The sequence below is a fragment of the Diplotaxodon limnothrissa genome, linkage group LG7 (assembly GCF_057381915.1).
Source record: "Diplotaxodon limnothrissa isolate DT_005_m linkage group LG7, D_limnothrissa_male_GT1.1, whole genome shotgun sequence".
Classification (NCBI taxonomy): domain Eukaryota; kingdom Metazoa; phylum Chordata; class Actinopteri; order Cichliformes; family Cichlidae; genus Diplotaxodon; species Diplotaxodon limnothrissa.
Window position 1 is genome coordinate 25,363,936 of NC_140602.1, and position 26,005 is coordinate 25,389,940.

Genomic DNA, 26,005 nt, shown 5'->3' on the forward strand with positions numbered 1-26,005 from the left:
AAAAGATATTTCCAAGGCATGAAATCCAAATGAACAAAGAAAACTTAGTGAAAATCATTAGGAAGATATTGTAAGATCATAAAAAAATGATGAGTAAACCTTTTGCTTTTTGGATTGATCTTCTCTCATTCATGCTTTTACCTACTTTTAACCCGTGGAGTGCAACAGTCTTGCTTGCTGTGGGTTAAAAATTTCCATCAATCAATTTTTTAGCAGAAGAAGCACCTTCCCTATAAAACATCGAGGGAAACTCTGGTTTTCTAGTCACAAAGGTGGGAAATGTATGGGTGCAAACATTGCTTGTGAATTTTAGATGCACTTGATTTTGACACAAACTACTTCAAAGCTATTTCAGTTGCTCCTTTGTCACAAGGGGTCATAAAATCAGGTATCTCAGATGTTATTCCTAACAAAACCACAAAAGGTTGTGTCTCCACCTGGAACCAAACCACTGTAGTCCCACTTCACCGTTTATCTATTCTAACCACTTTGTGTTTACCATGAAAATTTTGTTGGCTCATTGGCTCATTAGCTTTTCTAGTCCTAAACTGGGAAGGCGTACATTTGAACTGATGACCTTCTGGCCACCTGGTCAGTCTCAGCCCAAGCTATGCAACAACAAGACAAGAAGCTGTGAGAGGTGGTCGTCTTTGCTATAGCAGTTCATTTCATTGTTAGTGCGGTAGAAAGAATATGTCAACTTTTCATGTATTTCAGTTTCCTGGTTGTTCCCAATGGACAAGGTGAGAGGGAGCATAGGGTAGAGGCAGTGAAAGAAAGAGTGTTGTTCACCCCGATGGACTCCATTCTGGCTCAGGAAGTGTTTCCCTCGACTTCAGTTAGGCCACTGTGGGAATAACACAGTAGCTGTGTTTATAGGCCAAATTTCCCCCCTGCCTGCTTAATACAATAAGCTGTAATTTACGCCGCCATTCCCTCCAGAGAGATTCCTCTTGTATGGCCTTGTCCCCAGAGGAAAGCTACCTATTATATTCAATGATACAAAGCTAATGTTGATCATGAGGCCCAAACAGTGGGAAGAATGATGCAGGAAAACCAGACATTTCTGAGGGTGAGGGCGAGGGCAAGCCGTGTATCAGCCAACCAACAAAATCACATTTAAAATTTACAATGCACAGAACTGTAGGGATTTACGGGACACTGACCCACACAAACGGACAGAAGATTTACTGATTTATTCATGTTTCTGTTTTCTCGTTTTGCAGTAACTTCTCATTGAGGGACTCTTACCAAACTCAAACGAGGCAACAAAGTATGGTTAGCCAGTCATTCCATGTCAGGTCCAGATTGATAGAGGTAACAGTGTTTCTGTGTGAGCGCTTCAACTGAACCAGGTCTGGATATCAACAGTGTAAATGCAAAGCAACTGTGTAATAGTGCATTGTGTAACTTTTTTTGTACTGAACCAGAAATGACAGCTATAACGCAGCCCTTGTTCCTGCAGGGCCCTGTCAGTGTGTTGGAGATATGCTGGACATGATTTGTTGTGTTTCCAATACCACAACTCTCTTTTTTGAGTATAAATAGTGTTGCAGAGTTGATGTGGAAAAAAATGTGTGTAGGTGGGTGAGTGTATTATTTAAAAGGTTTAATGGCACTGGTGTAACCGCACACCCTATTAGAGACCCTGTTCTGTGCAGCTTGCTGCGAGGTCTGTAATTGCAGCATAACCACAAGTGATGAATGGTGTTCCAGGTGTTGGGTGCGTGTGCACGTGTGTGGGGAAAATTGATGTGCTTTCGATCATTTCTTGAAGCTCTGTTCATATTTGATGACATGTGGTCATGTATTGCATGTAAGTACAGTAAATTGTATTGCAAGCATCAAGCTAACTGATTGTCAAAAGTGTCAAAAGCATTAATTCTAACCATCCATCACCTTTTGGAGGTTATGGCCGCAGCACCTGAAAGCACTGGAAGGATCTGTAAAATTCCCTGGCTTCCCACGTTTGGAAAACTGTGCATTCACAGCAGTGGGGTGTCATACACTGACTGGCCACTTTATTAGGTACATGGTATGTTCATATCTAATCAGCCAGTCACATTTCAGCAACCCGTTACATTTATTTCACTTCAATTCAGGCAAACAGCTGCCTAAAGGTGCTTTATATTGTGAGGTAAAGCTACGATAACACAGAGAAAACCCCAACAATCAGACGACCCCCCTATATGTGTTTTGGCGACAGTGGGAAGGAAAAACTCACTTTTTACAGGAAGAAATCTCCAGCAGAACCAGCCTCAGCGAAGGGCAGTTGGGGGCGAGGAGAGGAAAATGGGACAAAAGACATGCTGTGGAAGAGACGCAGAGATTAATAACAACTAAGAACTAAGAACACAAAACTGAGGATACAGTTGACACAGGTTCAGCAAAATGAATAATAGAAGACTGAAAAAATGTTGCCTTGTTTGATAAGTCTCTTATCTTATCAGGTTGATAGGGTCAGGTTTTGACATAAACAATATGAGAGCATGGATCCATCTTGCTTGTATCGCCAGTTATTGGTGATATTCATGGTGGTATAAAGGCGGCAGACTTTGGCCCCCTTATTACTAAGTGAGCATTTTTCAAAGCCCACTGCCAACCTAAGTATGTAGATATTCTGATGGGCTCCTTCTGTGTGACAAAGCTCAAACATTAGTCAAACTGGTTACTTTAACATGGCAGTGAGTTCACTGTACTCACAGTGGTCTTTACCGTCACCAGATCTCAACCCAAAAGAATACCTTTGGGATGTGCTGGGACAGAAGATTTGTCTCTCGGATGTGCTGCCGACAAATCTGCCAAATCTCCAAAATCCCTGAGGAATGTTAAGGGTAGAAAAAAGTGCCTTGGTACAAAGGCAGGGTACATGAAGTACTGCCAGACTATCAAAATGTGGCTAAAAGACAAATCTGAGACATTTAGATCAAATGGTCACTAAAGTTTTTCAGGAGATGAAAAAATGCCAGCTTCAGTATGAGGACACCATGTTTTTTCAGAGTCCAGCTGTTGTAAGCAAACTTCCCACTCCATTCACGGATTTCTATAGTTTCATTACTGTGTCATTGTTAGTGTTTGAATACACATAAATCATGTTAATGATAAACCTTTGGAGTTAATTTAAGACTCTTTTGTGGATATTGTGTTTTGCATAGGCTTAGTGAAACGGGTACTCGGCCGTTTTGTTTACTAAATAATGTTCCAGACACGTAGCTCTTAGAGAAAATATCAAAATGTATAATGGTGTTTGTTGGGCTGGGTTTTTTTTTTTTTTTTCAACCGAAACAATCAATTGGGGAAATGTGGCATTCCATTTATTTTAACACATGTTGTGTTGGTAATTATATTGCAAACTGCTATAAATAATTGTCCAGCCATTTAGATTTTCTGAAATTAGCTAATAACATTTATATTGAGTCCATTCCCATTGGTATATTAGGTTAAGACAGATTATAATTGCCATTGGTTACACATGTGAAGTTCCTGTTTTGGAAATTTCGAGTATACATAGAGTGTGTGTATCAACTCTGCTTTGCACAATAGATCTTTTAAAGTGAGCCAAAATCCAATGAAGAATTGCCTCAGGAAAGATGACACATTCTGGATCGTTTTCCTTCATGTCAATAAAAAGTCAATCTTCCAGCGTTGCTATTGTTCATATAATGTTTCCCAAGTTTCCCCTGTTATGAATAAATATAGCAATAATGAAAAACAGAGGTGACAAAGGAAAATAACTCCACCTCCACCTACTTATCAGGTGTCCTGATCTGACTTGAGTGCTGATTGCTTAAAAAATGGGGGTTGGCTAGTGGTGGGAGGTGTGTGTTGGGTGCTAACGCAATGTATTGTTGTACATTTGTTTTTTTTAAAAAGAGAGAGAACTGCTTAAGTCCTGTTTCTATCTTCTCTTAGAAAGTAGTACTCTTGTTACTAGATCATTTTGAATGGCTACATTTTTGTTTGATAATCGTCTCCGGGTGGCTTCTTCTTCTGATACATGTTGCAGTCAGTTTCAGCTTATATAAGCAGTACCAGAGTTGGGACTGTGATGATGATGTTGTCGTTATACAGACGTGAACAAATTGGTTGGTACCATCTCTGAAATGACTTGTAACTGCCATCTCGTGTTGTTTATTCCATATTTAACACATATCTGACTTTATTTTTGATTTCTGATTCAGTTAAATATTTGATACAATTAAAGAAATGCAAACACGCCATAATGATAATAATAATAATAATGGATTGCATTTATATAGCGCTTTTCAAGGCACCCAAAGCGATTTACAATTCCACTATTCATTCACTCTCACATTCACACACTGGTGGAGGCAGCTACAGTTGTAGCCACAGCTGCCCTGGGGCAGACTGACAGAAGCGAGGCCCCTCTGGCCAACTCCAGTAGGCAGTAGGGTAAAGTGTCTTGCCCAGTGTAGTGTCTCCACACTGCATATTTTCAGCTGTTCCCATGGATGTTCAATAGAAGATTAAGATCCTGGCTCATGGAGGGCCATTTAAGTAGTCCAGTGTTTATTTTCCAGCCATTCTTGAGTGCTTTTAGCTTTCTGTTGTGGGTCCTTATCCTGTTTTAGGACCCACAACCTGGGGCTAAGCTTTCTGACGCTCCATGTTCACAGTAGGTACACTAGGTGTCCTTTGTTAAAGCTGATAGAAAAAAAAATCACCACTTTTACCTCAGTCCAAAGGAATTTGGGGTTTGTCAACATGCAGTTTCACTTTTTTGTATTTTTCCGTCAGTAGAGGAGCCCGCTTGGTTCGTCTTCCATGGAACCCGTTATTGTTTAACATGCAGAGGATGGGGTGATCAGATAGTGACAAGATTTTGAATGGCTTTCTTTACTCTTCTTCTACCATCCACACTATCACTTCTGATGAACCCGGGTTGTAATTCTCCTTCTGTACACATCCTGGAAGGTTGGCTTATATTTTGTAAGAAAATTGGCAACCGTGGTCACAGGAGCACAAAACCTCTGGAGATAGTCTTAACCTTTAATATCTATAATCTTCTGTCGGAGATCCACAGACAGCTGTCTCCTTTGCTTTCTCTGGTTAATGTCCAGTATGTTGCATACAGTGATACCTGATTAAGCAACAGCCAAAGTAAGCTGAATGGCTGATGAAAAGCTCAAAGACACCTGTGTTGATAATTAAGATTAAATACTTTGTTACTTTGTTAGATTATTATTGTAGAGTCTTTGCCTTACAGTATAAAACACATTGAGGTGACTATTATTGCGATTTAGTACTATAAAGATAAAATTGAATTGAATTAAACTTTGTTTAAAAAGTGAATATTATGCCAGGATTAATAGTTGCTTTATTGGTACCAACAAATATGCCCATACTATTTTAGCACGTCTTTATAAAATATTCATACTTATATTTTTACTCTGTCACAGGCATGTAAGTATATGACAGACATCGGTATGAACTGAAACCCCTTTAGGATAACTGCAGTAATGTTTCCCTCTTTTAGGTGTTGTTCTCCCGATTTGCCTCTCCCCATGTCAACATCCACCTGGACTCGAGACCTGTCACCGCCAGTGTAGCACTGCTCGATGCTGACCATTCAGATGGAGCCATTCTGATGGCCACAGGAAACAAGGTAAACCACTAATTATGGAATGCGCCTGTGCCTTTTTTGTTTGTTTGTTTTTATATTAAGTTCTTTTGTTCTGAATTCTGCCCACCTAGATCACTAAGGTCCCTTTAATTGGCCCCGGCTGTGGTCAGCTGACCACATGCATTTCGTGTTTGTTGTCGTCAAGAGTGACAGAATGTGGCTGGTGTGATGGACGCTGTACAAGAGCAAGCGAGTGCACCTCCTCCATCTGGACCCAGGACTACTGCACACCTGAGATTACCAAGGTAACCACAGTACACAAAGGTTGTGCATGTTTTGCGTGTTCATCATTAGCCACAGGCATGATTTGGTCATCCAAAATGAGCGCTATTAAAGCTCATTGATATTTCAGTTTTTAGGTTTCTTCTATATGTTCTTCAGTGGTTCTGAAATAAAAAGCAAACTTAAGTAACTTCTCCTGACTGTGTTTCCTTAACCATGTATCATACAATCACACCATGCTGTGTTCATACCTTACACAGACTGTCTCTTACTCTTCTCCTGCCAAATACGGTTCATGTAACCTGTCTGTTGAGCCTTTCATCTGCACGTGTTTGCACTGTATTTGTATAGTACTTACGAAGGTTAAGGTGCTTCCTGAGAGGCAAACGTTTTACAGCTGCACTGAACTACTAAACTCTGCTCTGGCATTGTCAGACTCAACTAAGCTCAGCTGGATTCCATTCTCTCTGACTTTAATGCTACACTCCATGCTGCTACTCTGCCTTCATTTAAACGCACACACACACAAAAATGGCAGCTGACCTCCATTGCCCTAAATGTACCTCTAAAAGCACCTTTTGTGCTTGAAGGTCTTGCTTGAGGGTCGGCCTCAATCCAGAAAAGCTGAGTGGATGTTTCTTGCACAGCAGTCGTTGCCTGGTTGTTACCTTCTAAGTGTTGTTACTTACTCTTCTGCATCATGTGCTCAAAGTGTGTGTGTGTGTGTGTGTGTGTGTGTGTGTGTGTGTGTGTTTTGGTTTTTTTCTAAGAAGGAAACCAGTTAGTTGAAAAAGCTTGGTATTGAGCAGTTTTTAGAAATGGAGAAAATTAAGTTCAGAATTCAACTGCACACTTCTTTACTTTCTACATCTCATCTCAGAACATATTTGTAGTATTGCACATGTCTGTTAAGTTCAGGGTCCACATCTCAATTTTATGGGAAGAAAAATGTCAAAGGGATTGTTTAAAATATGTTCTTTATGAATGCATTAGGTTAGTCCAGCCTCTGGACCAATACGAGGCTCTACTGTAGTGACGATTTGTGGCAAGAACTTTGGCTTCGACAAGACAGAGAACTTCAAGGCTTCCATGGTAACCGTGGAGGTGGCAGGGGCTTCCTGTAAACTGTCCAGGCAAGAAAACTCCAACAGGTATGCTTGTGTTTTGGTAAAGAGTGTTTTTTGGGGATGGGAGTGTTAATAAATGTTGTGCATGTGTTTTGTGCAAGTTGCACTGGCCTGCTGTGACGTATTCAAACAGCACTGGTTCTGCACAGTATCTGAAAAGCCACCTTTTAGAGGAAAAGGGAGAGCCAGAGTGTATGTTAAGTGGTGAGTGTTTATGAAACAAAGGGACCACTACACTGGTGTCCTATAGGGGGAGAGCACATTTATTAGGGGTTATTGTGTTGAAGGAAGAATGTTAAGAAGCCCCAAACACCCCCACCCTTAACTCTTTTGCAGCCTGCAACATTCAACACATGACTCCCTTAACTGAAAAATTGCTGGGAAAAATCGCTGAATGCAGACTTTCCGCTTTCCCAAATCCACTGGGGCCATGTCCCATTCAGAAGAACCCTTTTGCTACAAACAACCTCATTACAAATTGGGGGGAAAATAAAAACACTGCCCACACAATCCCATGAAAATTGTGTCTTTGTGCATTCCTGCAAGGCAGTGGATGATCATTGAATTAAGCTAAATGCCGGCTGGCTTGGCAGGGTATAATGCCTGATCTATGTGTTGTTTGGGGGGGGTTGGCTATAGGTGGACTGAGATGCACTGTTCCCCAGTGTTTAATGGGAACCTCACCCCATCAGGAGATGTTGTGAAGGTCACCAGTGGCCAAAATGTGACCAAGTTCAAGGGTTTCAATTTTGTGGTAAGACTACTTTTCTCCTTCTTTTTGGTATCACTGTTTTGAAAATCTCAGTACTTTACAACTGATTCTTGACATGTAAAAATGGAACATGGTGATATCACATGTTACCAAGTGTACTTGATGATGGTAAAGCTGCTGTTTAAAACTGTTTAGGATTGATTTGTAATTCTTCGGTTCCTACGATTCTTAGAGTCAGTTTCAAAAACTATATATTTTTTACCCACAGAGTGGGTAACAAACTTTATACATACCCGTTATTAAAATGCATCTTGGGCTACAGCCTTGTGCAAAACAAATGGGTAGTGATAACTGCACTCTTATGAACTGGTGCATCACTGCTTAATTTCCCTGGGGTGAGAAATGTCAGACAAGTAAGCTGTCCTAAAATATCAACCGAACTTCTTGTACACTGCTAGAAAGTTAACTTGCTCTCAAGTTTTCCAAACCGCCTCAGAAATCCATCACTGATGATCACATGAACAAGTACTTGATATATTGAAAATAATAATTTATGTAATTGTAATATTACTCATATTCACGATAAATAAATTCATATGTAAGGTAGAGACCCAACAGTAATACAAAGAAACCCCCAACAATCAGACGACTATGAGCGAGTACTTGGCAACAGTGGGAAGGAAAAACTCTCTTTTAACAGGAAGAAATCTCCAGCAGGCTCAGGGAGGGCATCTATTTCCTGCAACTGCTTGGGGTTTAGGGGCAGGAGACAGGACAAAAAACACACTGTGGACACAGAGAAATGAATAACGCATATGCATGGTGAGTGAAAAGATCTGAGAAAAAGTAGTGCTCAGTGCAACATGGGAAGCCCCCAGCAGCCTAGGCCTATTGCTGCGTAATTAAGTGAGGATTCAGGGCCACCTGAGCCAGGCTTAACTTATAGGCTTTATCAAAAAGGAAAATTTTAAGCCTAATTTTCAAAGTAGCAATGTCAAAATCCTGAGCCCAAACTCAGAGCTCCTCTTTCAACATGATATATGATAAATATGGAGAAAACCCAGCTCTTGTAAATATTTAGTTTACCCTCCATCATTAATAACACCATTCAGTTGATATTGCAGCAACATGGAAGAAGATCTGATAGCTAGATAAATCTGAAAATCTGATATCGTGAGCACTAAAATCTCCATGTGTTCTTCATAAATCCTGGGTACGTTCATACCTTTACTTTGTAGTCCAGTAGTGTTCATACCACATGTTAATGTTAATGTCAATGCCAGATTTAAAAAAAGTTGGTGGTTGTCTCCTTCTCTACCTGTAGGACCCTGTGATCAGTGACATCTTCCCAACATTTGGGCCAAAGTCAGGAAACACCATGCTGACCATTACAGGAGCAAACCTGGATACGGGAAGCAAGCGAGAGGTGACAATAGGGAATGCAATCTGCAACGTTCAGAGGTACGATCACTCTTTTTTTCTTAATGCTACCTTTGTTTTCTGTTTGGCTTACACAGATATATTGTCTGTATGGATAATTTCAAGTTAGCTTTTTTAGTTGTGGGCTTTTTGGGGAGGGTTTTTTTTTTCATGTCATCAGAAAAGAATATACAAGTGTTTATTGTGCCTTAGCATTACTTTCATTTTAGGGAGACTTTTTTTGCCTAGCATTAGCCTTTGCAGAAAGGCTAATAAAATTAAATGATCTTTTTTCATTATCTCTTGTTTTTCTTGCTCTTGTCCTCATTCTATACTTTTTTCTGCTCTACAAGCAGAATTACCTGCAGGACCGATGAGAAAAACGCATGAATAGCCTCTTGGACAATGCTTACCATTGTACATACTAAAAAAAACCAATACATCATTTGTTTTTACTCACTCACCCTGACCTCATCTTTATCACCACCATCAGCTGGTCATCCAACATGGTGACTTGTAAGACGCCACCATATGCGGTTCTCTCAAGCCAAACTGTGAAGCTGACAGTGGATTCGGTGGAGCGCCGCGCCCCTATGCAGTTCACCTACAACCAAGACCCGATCATCAACAACATCCAGCCCTCACGCTCCTTTGTGAGGTTAGAGTTTAGTTTATTAAGATCCCCATTGGCCCCTGCGATAGCTGTAGCTACTCTTCCTAGGCTCTGACGAACTTTTCAACAAAAAAACCTTTTTCATATCTAAAACAGTCATTCAAATGATTCATAATGAATTCTGATATCATTTATAGCCACATCTGTGTGATGGCCAGAGTTGAACTGCTTACTACATATTTAAGCCCATTTCTTTAAAAAAAAAAAAAAAAAAAAGTTGGGAAGCAATGATTTACAAATCTCATAAATCCATATTTTATTCACAGTAGGGCATAGAAAACATTTCAGCTGTTTAAACTGAGGCATTTTACTATTTCACAAAAAATATTAGCTCACTTTGAATTCGAGGGCAGCAACATGTCTTAAAAAGGTTGCAATGGGAGCAACAAAAGGCTGGAAATGTAAGTGGTGCTAAAAAGAAACAACTGCAGTTGTCAGTTTTATTCATATAGCTTAAAATCACAACGACAGTCACCTCAAGGGGCTTTGTATTGTAAGATAAATACTCTATAGTAATACAATACAATAATTTGGCATCTAATTAGGTCTGTTGGCAATAGGTCATTATCATAATTGGGTATAAAAGAGCATCTTAGAGCTTGGAAGAGTTTCTTAGAAGTGTAGACGGGCAGGGTTTCACCCATCTGCAAAATACTACACCTTCAATTGTGATAAGTGATGCAGTGGTGTCACTGCATGGGCTCAGGAACACTTACAGAAAACACTGTCTGTGAACAAAGTTCACCACCATGTCGTGATAGCGACACAGTGATACAGAGAAGAAGCCATATATGAACATGATCCAGAAAGGCTGCTATCTTGGGCCAAAGCTCATTTAAAATGGACTGAGGCAAAGTGGGAAAAAAAATTCTGTGGTCACATGAATCAAAATTTCAAATTCCTTTTGGAAACATGGGCCAGACCAAGAGGATTGTTATAATTCCTCAGTTTAAATGCCTGATGGTTAGGTGGAGCAGCTGCCTACTGAATTGGCAGCATGCACATCTGGTAAGGCACCAAACAATGCTGAAAGGTATATACAGGTTTTAGAGCAATTCATGCTCCCATTTAGACAATGTTTTTTTTCAGGGAACATCTTGCTTATTTCAGCAAGACAACAGTAAAATGTATACTGCATCTATTTGAACAGTATGGCTTCATAGCAGAAGAGTATGGGTATGGAAACAGTCTACCTGCAGTCCAAACCCTTCCCCTACTGAAAACATTTGGAGAATTAATAAAACAAAAAGTACAACAAAGCAAACACAGGACAGCTAGAATCCTCAATCTGACAGAAATGGTAAAACATTCCTCTCACGTTTTCTCCTTTTCTATCTTCTATTGTGAATAAAATATGTTTGGGATTTGTAAATCAGTGCATCCTGTTATTATTTAAATTTTACCGAGCATCCCACCTTTTTTTGTAAGTGGAATTGTATTTATTTTGGATATCAGTTTGCAGTCTCAGCAAATTTCCTCTGAATATAAGCTGAGACATATATTTCTTGACCCAAGATGAAGTACGAAAGAGTGAGTTGGCGTTTCGACTGCCGATTAATGCTTTAGTTTTTACAGCAGTAGGAAATGAGTGGGAGGTGATGAGTGGCTAAACTGCTAACGCTAACAGCTGGTCACTCCCTGTAGGATTCTACTGTTTCCCCTTCTGATGCTAATGCTAATATCCTTTCTCTCCCACCTCACTGTAGCGGAGGCTGCACAGTGTCGGCTCACGGTTTTTTCCTCAAGTCCGGCCTTCAACCCATGATGCTTGTCTCCATTGGTCAGAATACTGAGACCTTCCATGTGGTAAGTACAATTCGGATTTAAACATTAAAATGAGAGTTGTCAGTGAATCTATATTTAAGTAGATGAAGAAATGCAAGTTTGAAATTTGGTTTTCCACTGGTTTGAAAAATACAGTCTAGAGATGATGATACTTTGGAGATGGCCACCTCTCCTTCCTTGTTTTTGTACATCAGTTCAAACGTCAATTCAACATAATAGAAAAAAGCCACTGTTTAAAGCTATGTGGTTTTTTCAAAAAATCATGAAAATGTAAACATGAATATGTCATGTAAACCTTTTGGTTCCTAATTTACGTTTCTGAGTTTAGGTCTTGAGGCTTCTCATATCCTGGGCCGCATTAAATCACATGATGAACAGCAGCAGGCGAAATGGAGAAAAATAAACATTCCAGTGCCTCACTATCACATGCATGGTATTGCCATTATGCATACCCACGCTTCCACAAACCTCTTAGAAGAAAAAAAGATTTCTCCACAATAGTAAAAAGCTAAAGTTTCAGACAGACATGAGAAGAAAGGAAATGGAAAATCCACAGTCTGATCTGCAGGATCCAGCTGCAACCTCTGACTCATGCACAGTAGCAGAAGCAAAGCCTTTAGGATGCTCTGGCTCACCTCACCTCCGTCAGGTTTTATTCCACTTATTGCACGAAAGTGATACACACACACATACACGTACACACACGCACCACTTTACAGTGAAAGCCTGGAGGTGTTTTAAATTATACAACACCTCCACACACGTCTTTCACCACGCTGTCTGTGGCCCTTTAAAATTGCTAAAATTGATGTATCTCAATTATAAAAGCCTTAAGAAGTTGTTAAATGTATATAAAATGTCATCCAGGTCATAAGTCAAAGGCAAGGGACTGGTTTGAGTTACAGTGACATTTCTACTGACTAATCCGGCCCATTAGACTCTTGATAAATGACATTTTATAGCTCATATATTATATCACCTGAACAAGAGGATCATATTTGAACAGAGGGAAGCTGTACAATGTAATCATTAAGGTTAAATGCACTTTTTTTCTACCAGTCCACATGGCCTTAGTGTTATACTTCCTGCATTTGAGAGTATTTGAGGGTCTGCCTGGGTCCAAGTAAATGTCATCATCAGAAAGTGAAATGTGGCTATCCACTTACCCTCTACATTGTTGTGACTGCTCTGACTTACCCATGCAGACATTACGCTATCCATGCATTACGCTACAGGTTATTAAAATGACTTTGTCCACAATGTGTCCAGCTGAGATTATATAATTTCATTTAGGACATCTCACCGAAGTGCCAGTGCAGTTACACTGTGGTTCACTGCAAAATGACATTCAAACTATTTCACATTGTAAGTCAGAGTGTTTTTATGGATGATGTTACTGAATGGGATGGACAGTTTTGCTTCACTTCCCAGCAAAAAGATGAAGATCTTCAATGTAAAGCACAGGCGAGAGAAAGGGAAAAAAACTTCTTGGCGAGTGTTTTGCTGTCTTAGCAAAGTTTTCATGTTGCAGCCAGAATAATTCAGTCCTGTCTGAAGTAACAGTGCTGACCGCATAAACTACCCAGCGTGGTTTCCGACGATGTGAACTTACTGATCCTCTGATCCACTCTCATAGTGCACTTGGATAACAGTCTCACGGCTTGGGTTTCATTGCAGTTGCTGTTAAAATGATACCATTTTTTCTCCTTTAAGAGAGAAAGTAAATTAAGTAAGTTTAACCTCTTCTTGTCCTGCCAGCTGAAACTAAACAGAAACTGTTGCTCTTACTTTCCTGTAACTTCTCCAATTGCATAATCGGTTGGAAAATGGTTCTAAGAAATGTTCTTTGAGACTAAACGTGGCGTGTTTTTCTGGTGGTTCAAAACAAACAAACAGGTCCTTTCACACAGGGAATGTGTGCCCTGTCTCTTTGTGTGTTGTTTGCTTTAGGGAGGCGGTTTAAGGGCAAGAAGTGTAATGATGTTATCTGTTATCCTGAAACGCTCCTGCAGGTTCAGTCAGGAGATAATAATAAGCTTGCTAAATACACACGAATACCTGAACAAAACACCTACTCTAATGGAATAAGACCTCCATTTCAAATCTTAGTGGCAGAATATCCTTTTATCTGTCTTTGTTTTTCTGTCACACTTTTAAAAACACACACGCACACACAGTCTGCACTGTCTCATCTTTCATTTTCCCTTTCTCTGGTCATTGACCTGCGTTCAGGTCATCACTTGATGGGTCTCAAGGGAGCTCAGGCTTCATTACACACCAACAGCATGAGCAGATGCAACTCTGAAATTAGCCTGATGATCCAAAATTACTAGTTCCTATTCCTACTTCATCCATCAAGTAGACGGACCTCCCAGTGTAGCTGTTATCACTGCGTATTTTGTTGGCGAACTTCCACTGAGTTCCTCTGAGAGACAGTAGGTTTTTTCTTGGTTTTTTTAATTCCTTTATTATTTTTCTTTCTTCATTAGTGTTTCTCTAGCATCCAGTATGAGGGGAAAAAAAGACAATCTGTCCACTTCACGTGCCAAGATTTGCCTACTTCATGTTATTTTGCCTTTTGAGTTACACTGACATTCTCTGTTCTCTTGTCGACACATTGCTTTGCTTTTTTAATTTTCTACCCTGTGTGAACAGTTAGCAGGGGTGTAGATTTTTGACTGACCAGTGGGTGATGCCACATCTCTGTTTAGTTAATTAAATCACGTTTTACTTCACGTGCACATCAAAAAACAAACATTGCTGAATTACAGTTTTGAAAAATGCAGTCATCAGTTTCAGTTTGTAGCAAATTGTTACAGCCAAATGTGACTGCTGTAATTTCATCTGTAGTTTTATGGGATGTGTAGGGCCATTTTGCTTTTTAAAGGGGTTTTTTATGTGTCACCTGGTCCTACGGTAATGGAAGCTTATATGCGGTTGGTCATGGTCTAGTTCACTTTAAAGGTATTAACACATTTTGTGACAGTGTGTGTGTCTAAGATGACTGAAGGCATGTTTAAGTGAACCTTCGACCTCAGAGATTATCGTTCATTTTGAACCGGAATAACAGACCAAAGAATAGCAAGGACGAATTTCAGGCTTTCCTGGAAAGGGCAAGAGAAAGCATGAAGTGAAATGCTTGTATAAAAAGGGCTATTATTACTAATGATTTAGGAAGGGATCATGCCCCATAGGGCTCCAGCTGTCGCCTGTTAAATTCTTTCCAGTAAACGGGATGGGTTAAGCCATAGCCTAGGAAAGGACAGTATAAGTGTCTCATTGTAAGTCTCATTGTGTCTCATTGCACGGATCGTTCACAAATGGACAACACAGAAGTTTCTATCGCCAAGAGTAATGTGAGCCGGCGTGTCATGGCTCTAGAACTGTGTTCATGTGATCAGCTTAGTGTCCGAGAAGCTGTTAAAGAATGAAAACCTGCCATCCAATCAGATGAGATCTTCAGCCCTGAGATCTTCACACTAAAACAGGTTGTAGAAAAAAACCAAGACCTACTGAGAAACCAACAGCAGAGATTTAGGGGTCTCAGCTAGAGCCAGAGCATAAAAAAACAGCCAGTGTTGACTTGATATCTGGCCTTTAGATCTCCAGTAAAGCCCAGTCTCAGCCAATCTCAGCTTTCCCACAAACATCAAAGAGATTTCTTTTATGCTCCATCGTGAAAAGCTGGCATGGTCACAAAGTCAAAGGAGGCTACATATACACACAAAAAAACCCAGCAAAATGTCATCTGTGAATTTTCACATTGCTCCTAACACAAAGCTCGGGGAGTGGAGTTCATGATGCCAGGACTGCTTTGCTGTACTGCACCATCACAGATAGTTTGGTTTAACTGGAGGCTTCACCACAGCCAGACACCTGTTGCCTGAATTCACAGATTGGCTTGTTTCGTGTCAGACGCCTCTTCCTATCTCATCCTGGAGGAAATAATCCTTCCAGCTGACACCTGAATGCCTCACAGAGTTTCTTTACTTTCCCATGGCCCCCCACAGCTGGTAGGTGTCTGAAAGTATTTGTTCCTGTTAGACCTGCGCTGTTGCTAAAATATGAGGCCGTAAGATAAAAGTGGTACCAGCCATTTATCAAGAAAAAACAGTTGTTGTCAACAATAAACAGGTAATTAATGCCAGATATGTCAATCTGTGGGTTAAAACATATCAAACAGTTCCAAAACCTGATTTTGAGGATTTCAAATAAACTTATGTTTATTTGATAACCCATAAAGTACTCTTGCAAAGAGTTCATTATATTATAGATAAACATATTTAATGTAGTGTAGTCCAGCTCAGCAACTGAAAAGAGATAAGTAAGAGCATATATAAAAAGACAGTGTCTTAGGGGGGTGCAAAATGCATTATATAAAAGGCAAAATAAGAAATAATAAAACTGACACTAAAAAGCTGAGCAAAGATGCAGCTGAAGTGAAGTCTTTAAACCCAAAGTGTATGACCGCACAACGCAGTGTGGTAGGAAGCAGCTCCGGTATAAATCACTCTTGATGTGACAAGCACTTTTGTACGTGGGAGCTCCGTTATGACTTGGCTTTTTCACAGGCTGTTACACTAATGATCCTTCGGGGACAGCAGAGGTTTTTGGGATCGCTGGTTCTCTCATCACCCCACAGTAAACCTCTTGGCTCACTTGCTGTCCAGCTTGCCCAGCAATTGTATTCACAGCTGCTCCCAACTTAAAGCCCGTCACCTTCTCTCCTTAAATAAGAGGAGACATCAACCAAACAATGAATCTGACTGCAGTTTCCACTAATTCACAGGATATTTTTCCTTTCACTGCACCCATGGGAGGCAAGGAGGAGGGGGTTTGCCCTTCGTCCTATTCTGTCCGCTCCTTATTGATATGTAAACGAGAGAGGCGCATTGGATTGCTTTTGTTATGAGACCTGGGAGCTACCCTCACACACTAACACACACTTTATGTTTGCTTTTTGTGTTTTGATTGTGTTTGTGCACTTTATGTCTGCGTTTAAGCATTTGCAGATGAACATTTCCTCTGCATGTGTTTGTATGTGTCCATTTGGGCGACTCACCAGGGAATCAGATTGGCAAATGTGTGAGGAAGTTTCAGCCACACTTCAACAATACTGCTGTTCCTGCAGTCAGAGCACCTCTCCAGGGAGGCAGATATCAATCAGTATGTTAGAAGTCAGATTTCAGCCAGTCTGCCAAGTGATTTTACATATAACAAACTATACTGACTCCATAATACATTGTTTCCCAACTGGTCTAACCCCATGAAAAACGCTGGTTCTTTATTCTCAAGTCATAGTCTTAAGAATTCAGATCTCCCATTGTGAAGAAAATACACTGAAAATATTAAAGTGTAAAGGGGCCTATTCTATAGTTCTTGTGATTATTTGCTCCTTGAGAACAAATGATTTGAATAGCGGGTGCATGGCGATTTCTTTGCCCACACCCATGGAGATGATTGCTTTCACTGATAGATTTTTAAAAAACCACAAAACGTGAAGAGCAGTGAGCCGCTGCGTCCGTGCACGCCACCATCTTGTAGCCAAGATCATTAGAGATAAGAAAAAACAGTCCACACAGGGAGTGAGTCACTCATCTCCCATTGCGTTGAAGATGACGGTTTGTCACTAGCAGTTATTCCAGGTTCCAGTTGCATAGATAACCCTCTAATGTATGTACTACCAGGTGATATGCTAATCACCAGTATCCTGCTCTCATTGGCAGTTGCTTCAATTGTTTGCCTTAAAGTTTAAAAAGAAAAAATCTCCGGACCTGTCTATTTCACATCACCATTGGTTTTTTCACGTAATAATTTCAGATTGCAAAATATCATTGACATTTTATGGCTCTGCATTGCTACATTACTGCTAGACACAGACAGAAATAAAGTAAAATGATAATAGGTCCCATTTAAAGTGCACTTGGAGCTGATTCAGGTTTCCCTGTTGCTTACAGTATAGGGAACCCAGCCTACTGTTTATTAACTGGGAACCACTGAAATAATTGTGAACTGTTTGCAGTATTCATTTAAGGTTTTAGTCCAGTATTCTCACACAGATACTCAAAATTACTAGCAGCTGGCTGGCTGTTGGTTAGGTGCAGAGAAGACCAGGGGTAAGGTGTCTATCCATACAATCATCCAATCCAGCCTCTGGCACTTATTCAAATCAGTCAGTCAGCAGTCTTCATCTGTCTCAAGCAACACAAACACACACTTTGGAGGATGGAGTGAAAAAGACACACACACCCTAGCTCTAATGGGAGGAGCCAAACATATAAACAACATGGCACATGATCCATTATCATAAGACTGTGCATCTGCAAGCTGCTTTGCAACCCATCTCATGCTGATTTAAATCAGCTCTATTCTATGCTGTTACTGCTCTCCTCATCTCATTCAGTCAGAAAAGCATGGCAGTCGTGGAACAGACGTGTGCTGCTGAATTTTAGTCTTCATTTGGCTGTTGTGGTCTACCTGTTCTTTGTTATGCTATTACTCAGTGATTATTCAATGATTATTGACATGTCTCTTTAAGTGTCACATAACTGGCATTCAAGGCTGAAAATACAAAGGATGTTAAATATGCTTCTTTGTTTTTCAGGGGGGGAAAAATTGCACTATTGCTTTAGAGCAACTGAAAACCATCCATGGCATATCCTACCCATTTTGGCCCTGGACACTGTCACAAGAGAGATTCTTTATTTCAAGAGTTTCACTTCCTGTATAAATAGAAGTTAAAAATCTCTGTGGTGCGTCTCTGTGTCCCTAAAGAACTTCATTAAATGACAGTAAAGACTCACAAAAACATCCGTGTGCCTGCACAGCAGGTGTTTTTCCACCTCCCACTCCTGCTCTCAAGGACACATCTACTTTTGTAACCCAGAAGATAAACACAGTCTATCATTACCAAAGAGCAAATATCAACATTGATCTTTCAGCACACAGACAAGCAAATATGGTTTGTTCTGTGAGCACCTACATGGAAGCATATAATGCCATCACACTTTCTAACGGCTTTCTGTCACTTGCATGGGTATTTGCTTTGTGTAATGGCTAAACCCTTTCTTTTATTCTCTAAGCTTGACCTCTGTACCGGAGTCTGGACATAAACCTAAATCCAGTGTTGTCTCCTTTAGTCCAAAAAATAAAACAGCATGGTTACAGGGAGAAGATAAGTTAGCAAATCATTGTGTAATCATTATTAGCTTAAATGTGAAGGCATGTGAAAAACTTTCAGATTAGTATTGCAATTGCAGTGATATGTACAGAAACCAACATGCAGATGTTCAGCATAGTAGTAGGTTAGTGCTGACCTCTGTCGTACTGTCTTTGCAGTGGATTTCCCTTACGTGAGTCTGTGGCACTCTAACATTTCATGTTTCCCTTATATAAGCACACCGTGCAACATCATATGGATATACAAAGACACAAAGTCCAGCTTTAGACCTTAAGTCAACCACATCGTGTTTAGATCTCTGCCTGGAGATGTCAGCCTCAGTGTCTCAATCCCTGTTGGATACCTTTATTAATGTTAAACAACATGAAACTGCCACACCTCAAAGGGCTGTTTTCTATTTTCCAAGCTGTCTGTCTCTCACTGGGGGCCTTAGCGAGCACAAAAGCTGTGAGGCCTATGTGGGTGGAATCCAACAAAGGATAAAACTCTGTTGTGCCCCTAGGCTACACGTGTAAACACAGCAGTGGCTGACAGCAGGCACAGTCCCATGTAATGTGTTGAGTGTAAGAGAAGCTCCCAAATGAAGAATTATTACATCGTTGCTCTACAGAGTGACTGAATCAAGAGCTTAACCCAGTACCAAGTATCAAGAGTAGTTGAAGAGTTGCATGCGTGCAGATGTGTGTCTGTAATTTTAAAGACTGGGTCAGAGAGGTGCCAAAAATCAATTTGTTGTGGTTTTTTAATGGTTGCTGCTCTTTATGTATCATTAAAGGTTAAGCTTAGAGCGAGCAGTCAAGAAAGGGAGTTGGTTTTATGCAGTTTGGACTATTTTTGAATGGCCCTTTTTTTCTTTTTTACACTGTTTTAAGTCACAACAAGAAGCTGAGAATAGATTTCCATAAATCTAAATTGGATCATTTGAATGGTTCTTCTGTAGTCAGATACAGAGAAAAGAAATAGTACATAAATCTGGAAAAAGTAAGATATATTTTGATATAGTGTCTACAAATAACTTGGATTCCTTTATTTGTGAACATGTGTCTCTGATCACCCAGACATTATTATCTTAATTCCTTGCAACCTTACATCAGAGCTTGTAAGCTTCTTAATAAAAGAAACACCCTGGAGTTTAACAAGGAAAGTGTTTTTTCCCCAGAGTACCTGAGTAGTTTGCTATGGTTTTGGTTTTGTTCTGTTTTTTCAATGAACTAAAATGATCTTGAAAGGTGTCTGCATTTCCACAGTGGTCTAATGCATTTTTATCTGTCTATTGTCCCACCTGTCTTTCCACCAGAGCTGTGTGTATGGTGAAAATCAGACTTCCATCCAGTGCACAACACCCTCTCTGGTCAAACTGGGCATGCAGCCGCCAGTCATCACCAGGGTGTCATTTGTCCTGGACGGCTATTCAACTAAACAGTTGGATATGATCTATGTGGAGGACCCGCTATTCCAGGACCCTAAGCTCACTTCTAAGGACAACAAGAGCATAGTGGAGCTCAAAGTGAGGAGATTTGCACAATAAACCAACTTTTAACATTATGAACTTTCAATGCAGTGTTCAGTGAACAATGACCCGGCTACAGTCCATAGCTAAGAAAATCTCTTCCTATGTGCTGCAACAAATTTCAGTTTCAAGTTCAAGAAATGCTTTGCTCGCTTGACAAGAGCAAGACAAAGGTGCAGAAGAAAAATAGAACAAAAACAGAAGAAATCATTAGTGTTTGTATTCTATTCTGTATTGTTAAGTTCACAAGTTAGATTGACAAGTTTGAGACAGGTGGAAGTTCACACCCCATAGTTCCTGCGCTTTACCTTCCAGTGCTCACACGCATTCACACGTAAAGCCCCCCATGGTCCAGGTCAAGTGGGGAAGGAAACAATACTGAAAGAAAAACAGGATGCAGAGTCAGTTTCCCATCATTTCCATCCTCCACACCAACATCCCCATCCCTCCTCCACTGTTATACCTCTCTGTGCATGCTCTCTATTGACTTGCATTGTTGTTGCTGCTGAGGGCAAAGCTTTTGACATATTAATGCTGCTTTTTGAACACCACAGTCCCCCGAGTCTGTTGTAGGAACACAATGAAATACATATTTCTCCCCTTGTCCCTTTTTTTATGTTGTTGATGGATTATGGCAGCTGTGCTGAACTTCTTGCATGGGACCCTGGCTGCTTTCTTTTTTTCTTTTCTTCTTCTTCTTTCACTTTTTTCCCAGACATGACCTTGCCCCTGATGCTAAATCCACCAACACCCCAACATATATCCCCCGTTCAGCCCAGACAAACCTCCCATTTTTACCCACGGGGAGGTGGTACCAGTCATTGCACTGAAACAGACCGCATTTAACGCCATCTGATAACCCTACTTCACAGTAGCCTCAATGAAAGAGGCAGATGCTGGGCTCATTTAGCACCATCTGATAACTGTAGCCTCAAATGGCTGCAAATAACAGCCAAATAAAGGAATATTTACCTTTGACTGACAGCACTAGTGTGAAGCATGTGAAGGAACCGGGCTGTTGGCTTTGGCTCGTGGCCAGGCTCTTATCACTATCCTGATCACTTCTAATTTTCATTGCGACAGTTTATTTAGAGGGAATGGTACTGTGCTGTTGTTTTTAACAACTTTAACCCCTCTTTGCAGTGTCTATAATATAGTCACGCTATGGGGAGGAGACACAGCATTAGAAGTGTTTTGGATAAACATGTATTGCCTTTGTGAGCAACGTAATTGCAAGCGTGTGTGTGTGTGTGTGTGTGTGTGTGTGTGTGTGTGTGTGTGTGTGTTTGCATAAGAGGGAAAGTGTGTGAGTGCAGGAACAGGTGTGAGCTACCACTCTGTATCAAATTGGAAAATCCCAAGCTGTCACGCAAGGAATGTGATCATTCTCTTTATTGCCTTCTGTTGCACTCAAACAAGTGTGTTTATGTCTGTGTGTGAGCCAGAGGGAGGGGGGAAGAGAGATGTGAAATCACAAGAACGAGCAGAGAAGACGCAGGAACAACAGAATCCTAGAGTAGGAAATGAGTGGAGCCAGAAGAGCCAATTAAGAGCTAATATTTTCTCACAGCTTTCCGTCAAAGAGCACATGCTCACTAACTCAGTTAAACGCACTCACACTCACGTGGTGAGCAGCTGCGTGTGCCTCGAGTCACATCTCAGTGGGGTGTTTGTTGTCATCCCACTAGGGTTCACGCAGCTAGAACCCTAGACAGTTGCTCTGTCTTAATCTCATCAGCTCCAATAAGATGTCCAGTTTGTGTTCACTGGTTTAAATCACTATGAGTCATCATTAACTTTGTGAAGAAGAAGGATGCACCTCATTGGCTTTGGCATGCTTTCCTCTGGTTTCGGTGCCTTCTGCTTACAAATTCCAGTATGCCCTCAAAAAAAGCCATGAATTTGCCTCTGAAATTTGGCTCCAGGCAAGAGAATTAGTTCTGCAACTGCACAAGAGAACTGTAAAATTAAGTTACTAGAACTGATTAATGCTAATTAAATATGTAAACCTTTATCTTAGTATTAAAGTATGGTGCAATGTTGTTGAGTCCTACTTCAATCTTCAAGTTGACCAACCTTTGGAAAATTTTGATCTTAAATGTCATTTCTTTTTCCTATTCTCGCTCCCTCCTTAATCCTTCTTTTCTCTCTTTCCAACCCTGTTCTCCCTACTGCAGGGCGATCGGATGGACAGGGAAGCAATGAAGTGTCAGGTCCTCACCGTTTCCAACCACAGCTGTGAGAGTCTGACTCTAGTCGGAAACACTCTGCAGTGCATCGTACCCACTGAGCTACAGGTTGCCACAGCCAAGGAGCTGCAGGTGGAGGTGAGAAAAATGTGCACTACACAGGCACTAAGAGACTGATGTTGTTATGGCTTCACAAATATGGAATCAAGTTTTAGTTTGAATAAAAACAATAAAAATGATATTTATATTCTGTTTATTACCAGCCCTATGTGCCAGATTTTCGTTTTTTCGATGGTCAAAAAACAAAAAATAAACACTTACACATTAGTCCCTAAAACCTACAAAACATGCATGCGAGACATGCAGTTTGTGGGGATAGGTTAATTGATTAATCCAAATTGCCCATAGGTGTGAATGCGTGAGTGAATGTGAGCATGAATGGTTGTGTGTTAGCCCTGCGACAGACTGGCGATCTGTCCAGGGTGTACCTCGCCTCTCACCCTATGACAGCTGGGATAGGCTCGAGGATGGATGGATGGATGAACCTACAAAAATCCTAGAATTAAAAATTTAGACACAAGTGCAGAAAAGTAGAGAAACCACACCATGTATAAGTACACTGGCAGCACATCTCTATACCTCCACTCAAAGTGTCCAACAGTCAGTTAACACCTCAGTTAATAAAACCTTTTTTTCACTGAGTTCAACACAAACATGCATCCACACACCAGACTTACACATAACCCCCCCTTGCTAGTAATAGCAAGCTAAATGTTTCAGTCTGTATTCATTTCCTTAAAGACAATGCACGGTGCCGTGACCTGTCTCACTCATCCAGTGAAATATTGGCCAGAGATAAAGAAGTATGTTGGTTGTAACAAACCAGCTACTTACTGGTCATAACTAGGGATGGGTACCGGTGTCCGGTGCCATGATGGCACCGGTTCTGACATAAACGGTAGTAACCAGACCGAAAAGCAGCGCACATTTCGGTGCTTTATTTCGGTGCTTTTTTTTCCTGAGCTGTGATACACTTTAGATTCTAGCCAATCATTTTACGTTTCCGAGGATAGTAGGCGGGGCCAGGTACGTACGTTCTGTTAGAGCAGAGCTACAGATTAAAAATGTCCAAGGCGAAGCGGTCAAAAGTCTGGCTGTACTTCACAGCAAAATATGCAAACTCAGCAGCCTGCAACAAGTGCTTTAAGCTGATACTGTGATACTGTCAAAGGAGGTAACACCTCAAATCCGATGAAACACCTGGCGATGCATAGCGTTTTTTTTAAAAGCCGAGAAATGCGCCGTATTTGATAGCTTGCTGCGAGACCTCACACCGAGCACATCTACTGCGGGTGGGTTGCCTGTTATGCAACATCCCCCAAAAACACGAAGAGGAGAGTCCTGGCCCCTAGCCCTGCCAGTGTAGCAGAAATGATGACGGATGATGGTGGCAGCAGCAGCCGTTCTTCTCTGCGTGAGTAGCTAATTTACGTTGAGTAGGCTAACCACGTTATTACATTAATGCATGTAAGGTGAACTAGCAAACATCATCATAGCTACATGCGGCTGTCTTCTTGTTTGATGGCAGATACTCCCTTCACCCTGGCTAAAAAGGCTAAAATGACCAAAGAAAAAGTGGAAAACAGTTAAACATGAGAGGTTTTTGGACAAAGTTTGTGTTTTTTTCCATTGTTTAAGCACTGCTTCCAGCCAAGAGTGATACCATATATGCCCCATAGCTGCAGAAAAGGCTAACATTGTTATCTTTTTACAAAAAACAGCTGAACATGAGAGGTTTTTGGACCAATTTTGTGTTCTCCATTCTTTAAGCACCGGTTTGAGCACCGTTTGAGCACCGGCACCGTTTCAAAAGTACCGATTTGGCACCGGTATCGGATAAAACCTAAACGATCCCCATCCCTAGTCATAACCCTGATTCTACCTGCACAAATGCCCGAGGATGATGAAACAATTCTAAAAGCTATTCTGAGGTGAATAGATTTGATACAACAAAAGCCCATAAAACCACTTGTGGTGCATTTTTATGAAAGCTCCCCTCTGTTTGTATTATTGGGCTCACAGGAGGAATTTCAGCAATAAAAGGTATCATATCATATAACAGCACCTGCTTCTGAAGGAAACGAGGGTGACTCGCCACAGAGCAGTAATATATTCTGATGAAAGATGGAGAGATTATGTGCAGCTTTTTTTTTGTTTCCATTAGTATTTTATTTACATTTCATTACATTTTGTTTTAATACCAATTAACTCAGGTTTAAGTTGTTTTTATATCATTTATTATCATTATTATTATTTATTAGTAGTAGCAGTAATAACAGAAATTATAAAATGAAAATTAGCATCGCTGTAGAAGCCATCAGTTGGCTTTAACCACACCATTTTGCCATTAGTCCATTGTCTGCTGGGAGGACTCATGGGAAACGCTACATTCCTTCAGTGTTCCAGATCATTTACAGGAAACTTCAATAAGTCTGCTCTAATGCAGTCCCTAATAAAAAACAGCTCAGAAAGAGTCTTTTACACAGTGTGTTGAGTGAACAGCCTCAAACACCAGCTGTCTTGTCACTTGAATATACATCAGCACTGAGGTCACTTCTGCTCCTACTATACACTCCAGTGTGCTCACTGAGTTTTGGTCATATTAAAAATGTTGCATTTTTAAATATCAGATTCTTAATTGATACATTTTTGAGGCTCCTTTGGCATGTTCTTGGGTAAGTCTGCAGGCTTTGCACAACTGTGTTTGGACTTGAACTCTATCAGTCTGTCACATCATGTCTTTCAACAAATGTTCTGTGGCATAAGTCTGGATAAGGTACTCCAGTGTTGTCATGGCCACAGTTTCAAGTCGTATGATCTCTCTTTATTTGGCCGCATTCATCCTTCCCTCACGTCTGACCTGTCTCCCTGCTTGTGCTGTTGAGAATCAACCTATAGCATGATGCTACTATCCCCATGCTTCATTACAGTGGTGGTATTGGCTGGATGATGAACAGTCCTATTAGAGTTTTATGCAACTGCCTGATGACTGTTGTCCTTCAATTTCAACTGCAATTTCTCATGTAGTTCTTTGGACGTCAAGGTTTGGTTTTTATCCTGACATGCAGGATTGTTAAAGAAAACAGTATACACCTGACCACAATCTGTCCAGAATTATTTTGCAGATATTTAGTTTCTATTTTTAGCTGGAAAATGAACCTGCAACACTGCAAAGTGTCGTAAAAGTGATGTTGTTCGATATAAAAGTAACATATATCACACCATGATCATATGGCACATTAAGGTTCTTACTCGACAGATTTTAGAAAGTACAACTCAATTATTTGTTTCTCCAGAATTTGAGTGTTTTTCGTTGTAGCCAACAGCCCTTCAATCATCATAGTAGATTTAGAAATGCCCGCTCTTGTGATGCAAACTAATATAATTTGCTGAGCTATAGACCTCTTCATGTCATCCTTAGAGATAACATCCACTCGCCTCCAGACCGAAAGCTATCTAGCTCATCACTGTTGACTTGTGAACT

The 26,005-nt window shown here is 40.6% G+C and overlaps 1 protein-coding gene across 1 annotated transcript in view; it reads left to right on the forward strand.

Annotated features, from left to right (window-relative positions):
• met (MET proto-oncogene, receptor tyrosine kinase) overlaps nucleotides 1-26,005 on the forward strand; it is a 68,520-nt gene that overhangs the window by 26,665 nt on the left and 15,850 nt on the right. The window contains exons 4-12 of the mRNA XM_085359473.1: nucleotides 5,498-5,626; nucleotides 5,716-5,889; nucleotides 6,860-7,017; nucleotides 7,633-7,747; nucleotides 9,030-9,166; nucleotides 9,618-9,782; nucleotides 11,504-11,603; nucleotides 20,060-20,269; nucleotides 22,450-22,599. Coding sequence (XP_085215599.1) covers nucleotides 5,498-5,626; nucleotides 5,716-5,889; nucleotides 6,860-7,017; nucleotides 7,633-7,747; nucleotides 9,030-9,166; nucleotides 9,618-9,782; nucleotides 11,504-11,603; nucleotides 20,060-20,269; nucleotides 22,450-22,599 — 1,338 coding nt within the window. The remainder of the gene's footprint in view (nucleotides 1-5,497; nucleotides 5,627-5,715; nucleotides 5,890-6,859; nucleotides 7,018-7,632; nucleotides 7,748-9,029; nucleotides 9,167-9,617; nucleotides 9,783-11,503; nucleotides 11,604-20,059; nucleotides 20,270-22,449; nucleotides 22,600-26,005) is intronic.